Source organism: Pelophylax lessonae (genome assembly GCF_965119305.1).
Source record: "Pelophylax lessonae genome assembly, chromosome: 13".
NCBI lineage: Eukaryota > Metazoa > Chordata > Amphibia > Anura > Ranidae > Pelophylax > Pelophylax lessonae.
This window is the reverse complement of record NC_138780.1, coordinates 182,990,626-183,004,240: the sequence shown is the minus strand read 5'-3', so window position 1 is coordinate 183,004,240 and position 13,615 is coordinate 182,990,626. Positions and strand designations below refer to the sequence as shown.

The window sequence follows — 13,615 nt, the reverse complement described above, 5'->3', positions numbered from 1 at the left end:
ACCAAATCCACCCCTCCCCCCCACATATCACTACTGGGGTCACCAAATCTACCCCTCCCCCCACATATCACTACTGGGGTCACCAAATCTACCCCTCATCCCAGATATCACTAATGGGGGGTCACCAAATCTACCCCTCCCCCCACATATCATTACTGGGGGTCACCAAATCCACCCCTCCCCCCACATATCACTACTGGGGTCACCAAATCTACCCCTCCCCCCACATATCACTACTGGGGTCACCAAATCTACCCCTCCCCCCACATATCACTAATGGGGGGTCACCAAATCTACCCCTCCCCCCACATATCATTACTGGGGGTCACCAAATCCACCCCTCCCCCCACATATCACTACTGGGGTCACCAAATCCACCCCTCCCCCCCCCCCCCAGATATTACTACTGGGATATCAATGACGTATCCTCTCTATACACACAGAGTGCTGTGAGCCCCTCCCCCTCGGGTCACCATTCATACCCCCAATCCTCCGATGTCTCCGGATTGTCTCTCCTCCTCCTTCCCGCACACTCACATGGCATCTCCGCACACGAGGATGAGTTCTGCCTGCACTATAGAACAGCGGCCTACAAAAATGATCGCCTTCGTAGATTGGCTGCTGGTCATGTGATGAGATAAGCCGCCGGCTGATTGGCCCGGCCTCCCTTTCCCACAGCCGCAAAGTACCCCGAGGCACGCCGGGATTTGGAGTTTGTTTACTATACCCCGCGAGCAGCCAATCAGGAAGGGCCATGTAGTGGAAGGCCGCTGACAAGCCCTCTCATCCGGAAACACCTCCCCTCGCTGTTGGTTGGTGGCTAGGCAGGCGCCGCGAGGTGATTGGTCCAGGTAGAAGAGTTGCGGGCTTCGATTGGTTGGGAGGGTGGTGCGGCTTGGCTGGTTTAGGCCGCTGCCGGAGCCGGGGACTGACAGACGGGAGGATGCGGGAGAGGAGAGCGCCGTGTGCGCTGCTGGTATTCATATTACTGAGCGGACTCTACTGCCGGGCCACCACCGAACTACCGGACCGTGCTGGTGAGACACGGAACCCACTGGACCTGACACCAGTACCTCCCAGCACTGATACCAGTACCGCCCAGCACTGACACCCCGACACCAGTACCGCCCAGCACTGACACCAGTACCGCCCAGCACTGACACCAGAACCTCCGAGCACTGACACCAGTACCTCCCAGCACTGACACCAGTACCTCCCAGCACTGACACCCTGACACCAGTACCTCCCAGCACTGACACCAGTACCTCCCAGCACCGACACCAGTACCTCCCAGCACTGACACCAGTACCTCCCAGCACCGACACCAGTACCTCCCAGCACTGACACCAGTACCTCCCAGCACTGACACCAGTACCTCCCAGCACTGACACCAGTACCTCCCAGCACTGACACCAGTACCTCCCAGCACTGACACCAGTACCTCCCAGCACTGACACCCCGACACCAGTACCGCCCAGCACTGACACCCTGACACCAGTACCGCCCAGCACTGACACCAGAACCTCCCAGCACTGACACCCTGACACCAGAACCACCCAGCACTGACACCAGAACCACCCAGCACTGACACCCTGACACCAGTACCTCCCAGCACTGACACCAGTACCTCCCAGCACTGACACCAGTACCTCCCAGCACTGACACCAGTACCTCCCAGCACCGACACCAGTACCTCCCAGCACTGACACCCTGACACCAGTACCTCCCAGCACTGACACCAGTACCTCCCAGCACCGACACCAGTACCTCCCAGCACCGACACCAGTACCTCCCAGCACTGACACCCTGACACCAGTACCTCCCAGCACTGACACCAGTACCTCCCAGCACTGACACCAGTACCTCCCAGCACTGACACCAGTACCTCCCAGCACTGACACCCCGACACCAGTACCGCCCAGCACTGACACCAGTACCGCCCAGCACTGACACCAGTACCGCCCAGCACTGACACCCTGACACCAGTACCTCCCAGCACTGACACCAGTACCTCCCAGCACTGACACCAGTACCTCCCAGCACTGACACCAGTACCTCCCAGCACTGACACCAGTACCTCCCAGCACCGACACCAGTACCTCCCAGCACTGACACCCTGACACCAGTACCTCCCAGCACTGACACCAGTACCTCCCAGCACTGACACCCTGACACCAGTACCTCCCAGCACCGACACCAGTACCTCCCAGCACCGACACCAGTACCTCCCAGCACTGACACCCTGACACCAGTACCTCCCAGCACTGACACCAGTACCTCCCAGCACTGACACCAGTACCTCCCAGCACTGACACCCCGACACCAGTACCGCCCAGCACTGACACCAGTACCGCCCAGCACTGACACCAGTACCGCCCAGCACTGACACCCTGACACCAGTACCGCCCAGCACTGACACCAGAACCTCCCAGCACTGACACCCTGACACCAGTACCTCCCAGCACTGACACCCTGACACCAGAACCACCCAGCACTGACACCAGAACCACCCAGCACTGACACCCTGACACCAGTACCTCCCAGCACTGACACCAGTACCTCCCAGCACCGACACCAGTACCTCCCAGCACCGACACCAGTACCTCCCAGCACCGACACCAGTACCTCCCAGCACCGACACCAGTACCTCCCAGCACTGACACCCTGACACCAGTACCTCCCAGCACCGACACCAGTACCTCCCAGCACCGACACCAGTACCTCCCAGCACCGACACCAGTACCTCCCAGCACTGACACCCTGACACCAGTACCTCCCAGCACTGACACCCTGACACCAGTACCTCCCAGCACTGACACCAGTACCTCCCAGCACTGACACCAGTACCTCCCAGCACTGACACCCCGACACCAGTACCGCCCAGCACTGACACCAGTACCGCCCAGCACTGACACCAGTACCGCCCAGCACTGACACCAGTACCGCCCAGCACTGACACCAGTACCGCCCAGCACTGACACCCTGACACCAGTACCTCCCAGCACCGACACCAGTACCTCCCAGCACCGACACCAGTACCTCCCAGCACCGACACCAGTACCTCCCAGCACCGACACCAGTACCTCCCAGCACTGACACCCTGACACCAGTACCTCCCAGCACTGACACCAGTACCTCCCAGCACTGACACCAGTACCTCCCAGCACTGACACCAGTACCTCCCAGCACTGACACCCCGACACCAGTACCGCCCAGCACTGACACCAGTACCTCCCAGCACCGACACCAGTACCTCCCAGCACCGACACCAGTACCTCCCAGCACCGACACCAGTACCTCCCAGCACTGACACCCTGACACCAGTACCTCCCAGCACTGACACCCTGACACCAGTACCTCCCAGCACTGACACCAGTACCTCCCAGCACTGACACCAGTACCTCCCAGCACTGACACCAGTACCGCCCAGCACTGACACCAGTACCGCCCAGCACTGACACCAGTACCGCCCAGCACTGACACCAGTACCGCCCAGCACTGACACCCTGACACCAGTACCGCCCAGCACTGACACCAGAACCTCCCAGCACTGACACCAGAACCTCCCAGCACTGACACCCTGACACCAGTACCTCCCAGCACTGACACCCTGACACCAGTACCTCCCAGCACTGACACCCTGACACCAGAACCACCCAGCACTGACACCAGAACCACCCAGCACTGACACCCTGACACCAGTACCTCCCAGCACTGACACCAGTACCTCCCAGCACTGACACCAGTACCTCCCAGCACTGACACCAGTACCTCCCAGCACTGACACCAGTACCTCCCAGCACTGACACCAGTACCTCCCAGCACTGACACCAGTACCTCCCAGCACTGACACCAGTACCTCCCAGCACTGACACCCCGACACCAGTACCGCCCAGCACTGACACCAGTACCTCCCAGCACTGACACCAGTACCTCCCAGCACCGACACCAGTACCTCCCAGCACCGACACCAGTACCTCCCAGCACTGACACCCTGACACCAGTACCTCCCAGCACTGACACCCTGACACCAGTACCTCCCAGCACTGACACCAGTACCTCCCAGCACTGACACCAGTACCGCCCAGCACTGACACCAGTACCGCCCAGCACTGACACCAGTACCTCCCAGCACTGACACCCTGACACCAGTACCTCCCAGCACTGACACCAGTACCTCCCAGCACCGACACCAGTACCTCCCAGCACCGACACCAGTACCTCCCAGCACCGACACCAGTACCTCCCAGCACCGACACCAGTACCTCCCAGCACTGACACCCTGACACCAGTACCTCCCAGCACTGACACCAGTACCTCCCAGCACTGACACCAGTACCTCCCAGCACTGACACCAGTACCTCCCAGCACTGACACCCCGACACCAGTACCGCCCAGCACTGACACCAGTACCTCCCAGCACTGACACCAGTACCTCCCAGCACCGACACCAGTACCTCCCAGCACCGACACCAGTACCTCCCAGCACTGACACCCTGACACCAGTACCTCCCAGCACTGACACCCTGACACCAGTACCTCCCAGCACTGACACCAGTACCTCCCAGCACTGACACCAGTACCTCCCAGCACTGACACCAGTACCGCCCAGCACTGACACCAGTACCGCCCAGCACTGACACCAGTACCGCCCAGCACTGACACCCTGACACCAGTACCGCCCAGCACTGACACCAGAACCTCCCAGCACTGACACCCTGACACCAGAACCTCCCAGCACTGACACCCTGACACCAGTACCTCCCAGCACTGACACCCTGACACCAGTACCTCCCAGCACTGACACCCTGACACCAGAACCACCCAGCACTGACACCAGAACCACCCAGCACTGACACCCTGACACCAGTACCTCCCAGCACTGACACCAGTACCTCCCAGCACTGACACCAGTACCTCCCAGCACTGACACCAGTACCTCCCAGCACTGACACCAGTACCTCCCAGCACTGACACCAGTACCTCCCAGCACTGACACCAGTACCTCCCAGCACTGACACCAGTACCTCCCAGCACCGACACCAGTACCTCCCAGCACTGACACCCTGACACCAGTACCTCCCAGCACTGACACCCTGACACCAGTACCTCCCAGCACTGACACCAGTACCTCCCAGCACTGACACCAGTACCTCCCAGCACTGACACCAGTACCTCCCAGCACTGACACCAGTACCGCCCAGCACTGACACCAGTACCTCCCAGCACTGACACCAGTACCTCCCAGCACTGACACCAGTACCTCCCAGCACTGACACCCTGACACCAGTACCTCCCAGCACTGACACCCTGACACCAGTACCTCCCAGCACTGACACCCTGACACCAGTACCTCCCAGCACCGACACCAGTACCTCCCAGCACCGACACCAGTACCTCCCAGCACCGACACCAGTACCTCCCAGCACCGACACCAGTACCTCCCAGCACTGACACCCTGACACCAGTACCTCCCAGCACTGACACCAGTACCTCCCAGCACCGACACCAGTACCTCCCAGCACTGACACCCTGACACTAGTACCTCCCAGCACTGACACCCTGACACCAGTACCTCCCAGCACTGACACCAGTACCTCCCAGCACTGACACCAGTACCTCCCAGCACTGACACCCCGACACCAGTACCGCCCAGCACTGACACCAGTACCGCCCAGCACTGACACCAGTACCGCCCAGCACTGACACCAGTACCGCCCAGCACTGACACCAGAACCTCCCAGCACTGACACCCTGACACCAGTACCTCCCAGCACTGACACCCTGACACCAGAACCACCCAGCACTGACACCAGAACCACCCAGCACTGACACCCTGACACCAGTACCTCCCAGCACTGACACCAGTACCTCCCAGCACTGACACCAGTACCTCCCAGCACTGACACCAGTACCTCCCAGCACCGACACCAGTACCTCCCAGCACCGACACCAGTACCTCCCAGCACTGACACCCTGACACCAGTACCTCCCAGCACCGACACCAGTACCTCCCAGCACCGACACCAGTACCTCCCAGCACTGACACCCTGACACCAGTACCTCCCAGCACTGACACCAGTACCTCCCAGCACTGACACCAGTACCTCCCAGCACTGACACCAGTACCGCCCAGCACTGACACCAGTACCGCCCAGCACTGACACCCTGACACCAGTACCTCCCAGCACTGACACCAGTACCTCCCAGCACTGACACCAGTACCTCCCAGCACCGACACCAGTACCTCCCAGCACTGACACCCTGACACCAGTACCTCCCAGCACTGACACCCTGACACCAGTACCTCCCAGCACTGACACCAGTACCTCCCAGCACTGACACCAGTACCTCCCAGCACTGACACCAGTACCTCCCAGCACTGACACCCCGACACCAGTACCGCCCAGCACTGACACCAGTACCGCCCAGCACTGACACCAGTACCTCCCAGCACTGACACCAGTCCTGACACCCTGACTGCACTGACACCAGTCCCTCCCAGCACTGACAGGTCATGTTTAGCTGAGTGTGTCCCAGCACTGACTGAGCCAGGAACGGCCTTCCCTGAACCCGGACCAAACCCAGATCTGACTGGAGCCGCCAGCTGGACCTGGCTCGGGCTGGAACCACCCGGGGGACCTCTCACAGACTGGGCACACCGGCTACACCTGTCATATTATGTAGTCCGGCATGGACTGGATCTCTTCTTGACTGCCCATCACCAGACAGTGCCGGAGGGGAGATAACGCTGTGCCAGGTCTGGCCGGCTGCTGAGTGAGGGGTCTGGGAGGAATACTGTCCTATACATGGTGCTGAGTGACCGGTGTGAGTGCGGTCCCATGTATGGTGCTAAGTGACAGGTTTGGAGAAATGCGGTCCCACACATAGAATGGGGAAGTGCGGTCCCATATCTGGTGCTGAGTGATGGGTCGGGGGAAGTGCGGTCCCATACATGGTGATGGGTCGGGGGAAGTCCGGTCCCATACATGGTGATGGGTCGGGGGAAGTGCGGTCCCATACATGGTGATGGGTCGGGGGAAGTGCGGTCCCATACATGGTGATGGGTCGGGGGAAGTGCGGTCCCATACATGGTGATGGGTCGGGGGAAGTGCGGTCCCATACATGGTGACGGGTCGGGGGAAGTGCGGTCCCATACATGGTGACGGGTCGGGGGAAGTGCGGTCCCATACATGGTGATGGGTCGGGGGAAGTGCGGTCCCATACATGGTGATGGGTCGGGGGAAGTGCGGTCCCATACATGGTGATGGGTCGGGGGAAGTGCGGTCCCATACATGGTGATGGGTCGGGGGAAGTGCGGTCCCATACATGGTGATGGGTCGGGGGAAGTGCGGTCCCATACATGGTGATGGGTCGGGGGAAGTGTGGTCCCATACATGGTGATGGGTCGGGGGAAGTGCGGTCCCATACATGGTGATGGGTCGGGGGAAGTGTGGTCCCATACATGGTGATGGGTCGGGGGAAGTGTGGTCCCATACATGGTGATGGGTCGGGGGAAGTGCGGTCCCATACATGGTGATGGGTCGGGGGAAGTGTGGTCCCATACATGGTGATGGGTCGGGGGAAGTGCGGTCCCATACATGGTGATGGGTCGGGGGAAGTGCGGTCCCATACATGGTGATGGGTCGGGGGAAGTGTGGTCCCATACATGGTGATGGGTTGGGGAAAGTGCGGTCCCATACATGGTGATGGGTCGGGGGAAGTGCGGTCCCATACATGGTGATGGGTCGGGGGAAAGTGCGGTCCCATACATGGTGATGGGTCGGGGGAAGTGCGGTCCCATACATGGTGATGAGTGATGGGTCGGGGGAAGTGCGGTCCCATACATGGTGATGGGTCGGGGGAAGTGCGGTCCCATACATGGTGATGGGTCGGGGGAAGTGCGGTCCCATACATGGTGATGAGTGATGGGTCGGGGGAAGTGCGGTCCCATATCTGGTGCTGGGTGATGGGTCGGGGAAAGTGCGGTCCCATACATGGTGCTGAGTGATGGGTCGGGGGAAGTGCGGTCCCATACATGGTGCTGAGTGATGGGTCGGGGGAAGTGCGGTCCCATATCTGGTGCTGGGTGATGGGTCAGGGGAAGTGCGGTCCCATACATGGTGCTGAGTGATGGGTCTTAGGGAAGTGCGGTCCCATACATGGTGCTGAGTGATGGGTCTTAGGGAAGTGCGGTCCCATACATGGTGCTGAGTGATGGGTCGAGGGAAGTGCGGTCCCATACATGGTGCTGAGTGATGGGTCGGGGGAAGTGCGGTCCCATACATGGTGCTGAGTGACGGGTCGGGGGAAGTGCGGTCCCATACATGGTGCTGAGTGACGGGTCGGGGGAAGTGCGGTCCCATACATGGTGCTGAGTGACGGGTCGGGGGAAGTGCGGTCCCATACATGGTGCTGAGTGATGGGTCGGGGGAAGTGCGGTCCCATACATGGTGCTGAGTGACGGGTCGGGGGAAGTGCGGTCCCATACATGGTGCTGAGTGACGGGTCGGGGGAAGTGCGGTCCCATACATGGTGCTGAGTGATGGGTCGGGGGAAGTGCGGTCCCATATCTGGTGCTGAGTGACGGGTCGGGGGAAGTGCGGTCCCATACATGGTGCTGAGTGACGGGTCGGGGGAAGTGCGGTCCCATACATGGTGCTGAGTGACGGGTCGGGGGAAGTGCGGTCCCATACATGGTGCTGAGTGATGGGTCGGGGGAAGTGCGGTCCCATATCTGGTGCTGAGTGACGGGTCGGGGGAAGTGCGGTCCCATACATGGTGATGAGTGATGGGTCGGGGGAAGTGCGGTCCCATACATGGTGCTGAGTGATGGGTCGGGGGAAGTGCGGTCCCATACATGGTGCTGAGTGACGGGTCGGGGGAAGTGCGGTCCCATACATGGTGATGAGTGACGGGTCGGGGGAAGTGCGGTCCCATACATGGTGCTGAGTGATGGGTCGGGGGAAGTGCGGTCCCATACATGGTGCTGAGTGACGGGTCGGGGGAAGTGCGGTCCCATACATGGTGCTGAGTGACGGGTCGGGGGAAGTGCGGTCCCATACATGGTGCTGAGTGATGGGTCGGGGGAAGTGCGGTCCCATACATGGTGCTGAGTGATGGGTCGGGGGAAGTGCGGTCCCATACATGGTGCTGAGTGATGGGTCGGGGGAAGTGCGGTCCCATATCTGGTGCTGAGTGACGGGTCGGGGGAAGTGCGGTCCCATACATGGTGCTGAGTGACGGGTCGGGGGAAGTGCGGTCCCATATCTGGTGCTGAGTGACGGGTCGGGGGAAGTGCGGTCCCATACATGGTGCTGAGTGACGGGTCGGGGGAAGTGCGGTCCCATATCTGGTGCTGAGTGACGGGTCGGGGGAAGTGCGGTCCCATACATGGTGCTGAGTGACAGGTCGGGGGAAGTGCGGTCCCATACATGGTGCTGAGTTGAAATGTTTTTTTGCTCTTCTCTTGCAGATGATAAGAATGAAGAAGACGCGGAGGAAATCACGGTGAGAAGTTGGCACATCTCTGACCTCAGCCCCCCCTCACTGCCTCCTCTAGAATTCAGTCAGTCAGTCAGTCAGTCAGTCAGTCAGTCATTCCCTGAAGACGGTCATCTCAATCCTCTGCTGATATTCTGATGGCGGACGAACATTCAGAGTCACCCAATCAGATTGATTGATTATTATCCCATCTATGCGGCTTCTCATTCAGCTGCCTTCTGTAGACGAGTTGGGGGGTTCAGGGCAGATTGTAGGGTTTGGTGTTGCATTGTCTGGATGTGTTGGAGGTTCATTGTGGAGAAGAATTGGGGATTTAGAGCAAATTGTTGTTGTTGGGGGGTTCAGGGCAGATTATGAGGTGCTGGAGGTTCATTATCTGGATGTGCGGGGGGTTCAGGACAGATTATAGTATGTTGAGGGTTCATTGTAGAGATGTATTGGGGGCTCATTATGTGGATGTGCTGGGGGTTCATTGCAGAGATATGTTGGAGGTTCGGGGCAGATTATAACATGATGGGGGTTCATAGTACAGATGTATTGGGGGTTCATAGTACAGATGTATTGGGGGTTCATTGTACAGATGTATTGGGGGTTCATAGTACAGATGTATTGGGGGTTCATTGTACAGATGTATTGGGGGTTCATAGTAGAGATGTATTGGGGGTTCATAGTAGAGATGTATTGGGGGTTCATTGTACAGATGTATTGGGGGTTCATAGTACAGATGTATTGGGGGTTCATTGTACAGATGTATTGGGGGTTCATTGTACAGATGTATTGGGGGTTCATTGTACAGATGTATTGGGGGTTCATAGTACAGATGTATTGGGGGTTCATAGTACAGATGTATTGGGGGTTCATAGTACAGATGTATTGGGGGTTCATTGTACAGATGTATTGGGGGTTCATAGTAGAGATGTATTGGGGGTTCATAGTAGAGATGTATTGGGGGTTCATTGTACAGATGTATTGGGGGTTCATTGTACAGATGTATTGGGGGTTCATTGTACAGATGTATTGGGGGTTGAGGGCAGATTGTAATATGTTGGGTGTTCATCATATGGATGTGTTGGGGGTTGAGGGCAGATTATAACATGCTGGGGGCTCATTGTAGAAACGTGCTGGGGGTTCAGGGCAGATTGTCATGTGTTGGGGGGTTCAGGGCATATTATATAGTTTTTTGGGGGTTCATTATAGAGATGTATTTAGGGGTTCAGTGCAGATTATAGCATGTTGGGGGTTCATTGTACAGATGTGTTGGGGGTTCAGGGCAGATTGTAATATGTTGGGGGGGGGTTCATTATAACAATGTGTGGAGGGTTTAGGGAAGATTATAACAAGCTGGGGGTTCAGGGCAGATTGTAATATAATGGGGGGGGGGGTCATTATAGAGATGTGTTGGGGGTTTAGGGAAGATTATAACATGCTGGGAGTTCATTGTAGAGATGTGTTGGGGGTTCAGGGCAGATTGTCATGTGTTGGGGGTTCAAGGCATATTCTAACGTTTTGGAGGTTCATCATAGAGATGTGTTGGGGGGTTTAGGGAAGATTATAATGTGTTGGGGGTTCATCATGTAGACATATAGGGGGTTCAGGGCAGATTATAATGTGTTTGGGGTTTATCATATGGACATGCTGGGGGTTCAGGGCAGTTTGTAATGTTTTGGGGGTTCCTTGTAGAGATGTGTTGGATGTTCAGGGCATATTCTATTTTGTAGAGGGTTCATTCTAGAGATGTGTTGGGGGTTCAGGGAATATTATAATGTGTTAGGGGTTCAATGCAGAATGTTATGTGTTGGGGATTCATCATGTAAATGTATTGGGGGTTCAGGGCAGATTGTAATGTATTGGGGGTTCATTATAGAGATGTGTTGGGGGCTAAGAGCAAAATGTAACATGTTGGGGGTTCATCGTGTAGACGTATTGGGGGTTCAGGGCAGATTATAACTGGTTTGGGGTTCAGGACATATTGAAATATTTTGGGGTTCATTGTAGAGATGGGTTGTGGGTTAATTTTGTACATTAGGTGGGGGTTTAGGACAGATTGTAATGTGTTGGGGGGTTCATTTTAGAGATGTGTTGGGGGTTCAGGACAGAGTATAATGTATTGGGGGTTCATTGTAGAGATGTGTTGTTGGGGGGGGGGGGGGGGGTCATTGTAGAGAGGTGTTGGGGGCTTAGGACAGATTGTAATGTGTTGGGGGTTCATTGTAGAGATGTGTTGTTGGGGGGGGTTAATTTTAGAGATGTGTTGGGGGTTCAGGACCGAGTATAATGTTTTGGGGGTCCATTGTAGATGTGTTGGGGGTTCAGGGCGGATTGTACTGTGCTGGGCTGTGTTTGACATGGTGGTGATCAGTCCATGGCACTTTGTAGGAGGTTTTTGCCATTACATTAAAATAAAAAATGGAAGAATTCTTGTTGTGGGGACCCCCAGCCGACCTATGCATGAAATCCTGCCCAGTGTTCACCTTGTAATCCCCTGCAGAGATGATATTCCAAGGCCAATAGAGTCCACAAGTGATAAAAGCTGATCAGTGATTACAGATTACACATAGAACTGATTATTTGCTGTCTTCTAACTTATATCTATGCATCATTGTACATGCTAAGTATTTCCTCTGCACAGGGTGCCCTCACTGTGATTGGATGGATCGGCTCTTCTAGGGGGTACAGTGTTGGGTGGGGTGGGAATATCATACAATGACATTCTGTCTGATGTATGATAGTCAGGTTTATAATATGATTGTGCACACTGGGGGGGGGGTGTGTCTGTGCACACTGGGGGGGGGGGTGTGTCTGTGCACACTGGGGGGGGGTGTGTCTGTGCACACTGGGGGGGGTGTGTCTGTGCACACTGGGGGGGGGTGTGTCTGTGCACACTGGGGGGGGGGTGTGTCTGTGCACACTGGGGGGGGGGTGTGTCTGTGCACACTGGGGGGGGGTGTGTCTGTGCACACTGGGGGGGGGGTGTCTGTGCACACTGGGGGGGGGTGTCTGTGCACACTGGGGGGTGTCTGTGCTCACTGCCGTCTCTTCTTCTGCCCCCAGCAAATTTCTGAGCCCAGAGAAGAGGTGGAATCGGAGTTCCCCACCGGAGGTGATCCAAAGACTGAACCCGAGGAGCAGCATGATGACAAAGCAGCATGGTGGGCAGAGAATGTGATCACCCTGGACAGTATAGAGACCGATTCAGAGACGACGGACGGTTCCCAGTCCTCGGAACCCTTAAATCCAGATCTGGAATCCCCATATGAGCCAGTTGTATTCTCAGAGAGCACACAGACAGTCACATTTCTGGAAGATACGGACAATCCGGAGGGAGAATCTGCAGTCCAAGATCAGGAGGAGAGACAACTGAACGCAGAGCCTCAGAGACCAGGTAATGCAGCCAATGTCCGCCTAATGAGCTGTAAGGGGCTTACATTAATTTTTTTTTTTTTAAATTGATTTAAATTTACTTTTCTAAGGGCTCTTTCACACTGTCCGCTCCGTAGGCGGATCCGTGTTGCTCAGCGGGGATCGATCCGCGATCCCCGCTGAGCCGGGCGGATGACAGCTCCGTCTCCGCTTGCAGAGCGGAGAGGGAGGTGTCTCAGCACCCGCTGCCCTCTATGGGGGATCGGATGAGAGCGGACCGCTTGTCCGCTCTCATCAGATCCGCTCCGCTCCGATTACTGAACGGATGGAAAAATAGAGTTTCCATCCGTCCAGATTTCAGCACAGGATCGGATGCGGATGGCAGCGGGTGTCAGCGGAGGTGTCTCCGCTGACACCCGCTGCCCCATAGAGCTGCATGGAGGATCCAATCAGATCCGCCTAAAAAACTGACAGGCGGATCTGATTGGACCGCCCGTGTGAAAGAGCCCTAACACTGTACCGTTTTTTCCTGATTTTGCTTTATTGCTATCACAAGGGATGAACAACATCCCTTGTGATAGCATGGGCGGTGACAGGTCCTCTTTATGGTGAGATTTAGGGTCTTTTAGACCCCAGATGTCTCCTGTAGCCTCCAAATCATCTGATCGAACAAAATCCTTTGTTGGTAATGACAGCTTCAAGACGCCTCCTGTATGGAGAAACTAGTCACATGCTTTGCTCAGGTGTGATT

At 56.7% G+C, this 13,615-nt stretch overlaps 1 protein-coding gene across 1 annotated transcript in view; it reads left to right on the top strand.

Annotated features, from left to right (window-relative positions):
* The first annotated feature begins 850 nt into the window (after positions 1-850).
* SEL1L (SEL1L adaptor subunit of SYVN1 ubiquitin ligase) overlaps positions 851-13,615 on the top strand; it is a 74,229-nt gene continuing 61,464 nt past the window's right edge. Inside the window, exons 1-3 of the mRNA XM_082275297.1 lie at positions 851-1,037; positions 9,476-9,510; positions 12,556-12,886. Of these exons, the coding sequence (XP_082131423.1) occupies positions 944-1,037; positions 9,476-9,510; positions 12,556-12,886 (460 nt within the window). The 5' untranslated portion in view covers positions 851-943. The remainder of the gene's footprint in view (positions 1,038-9,475; positions 9,511-12,555; positions 12,887-13,615) is intronic.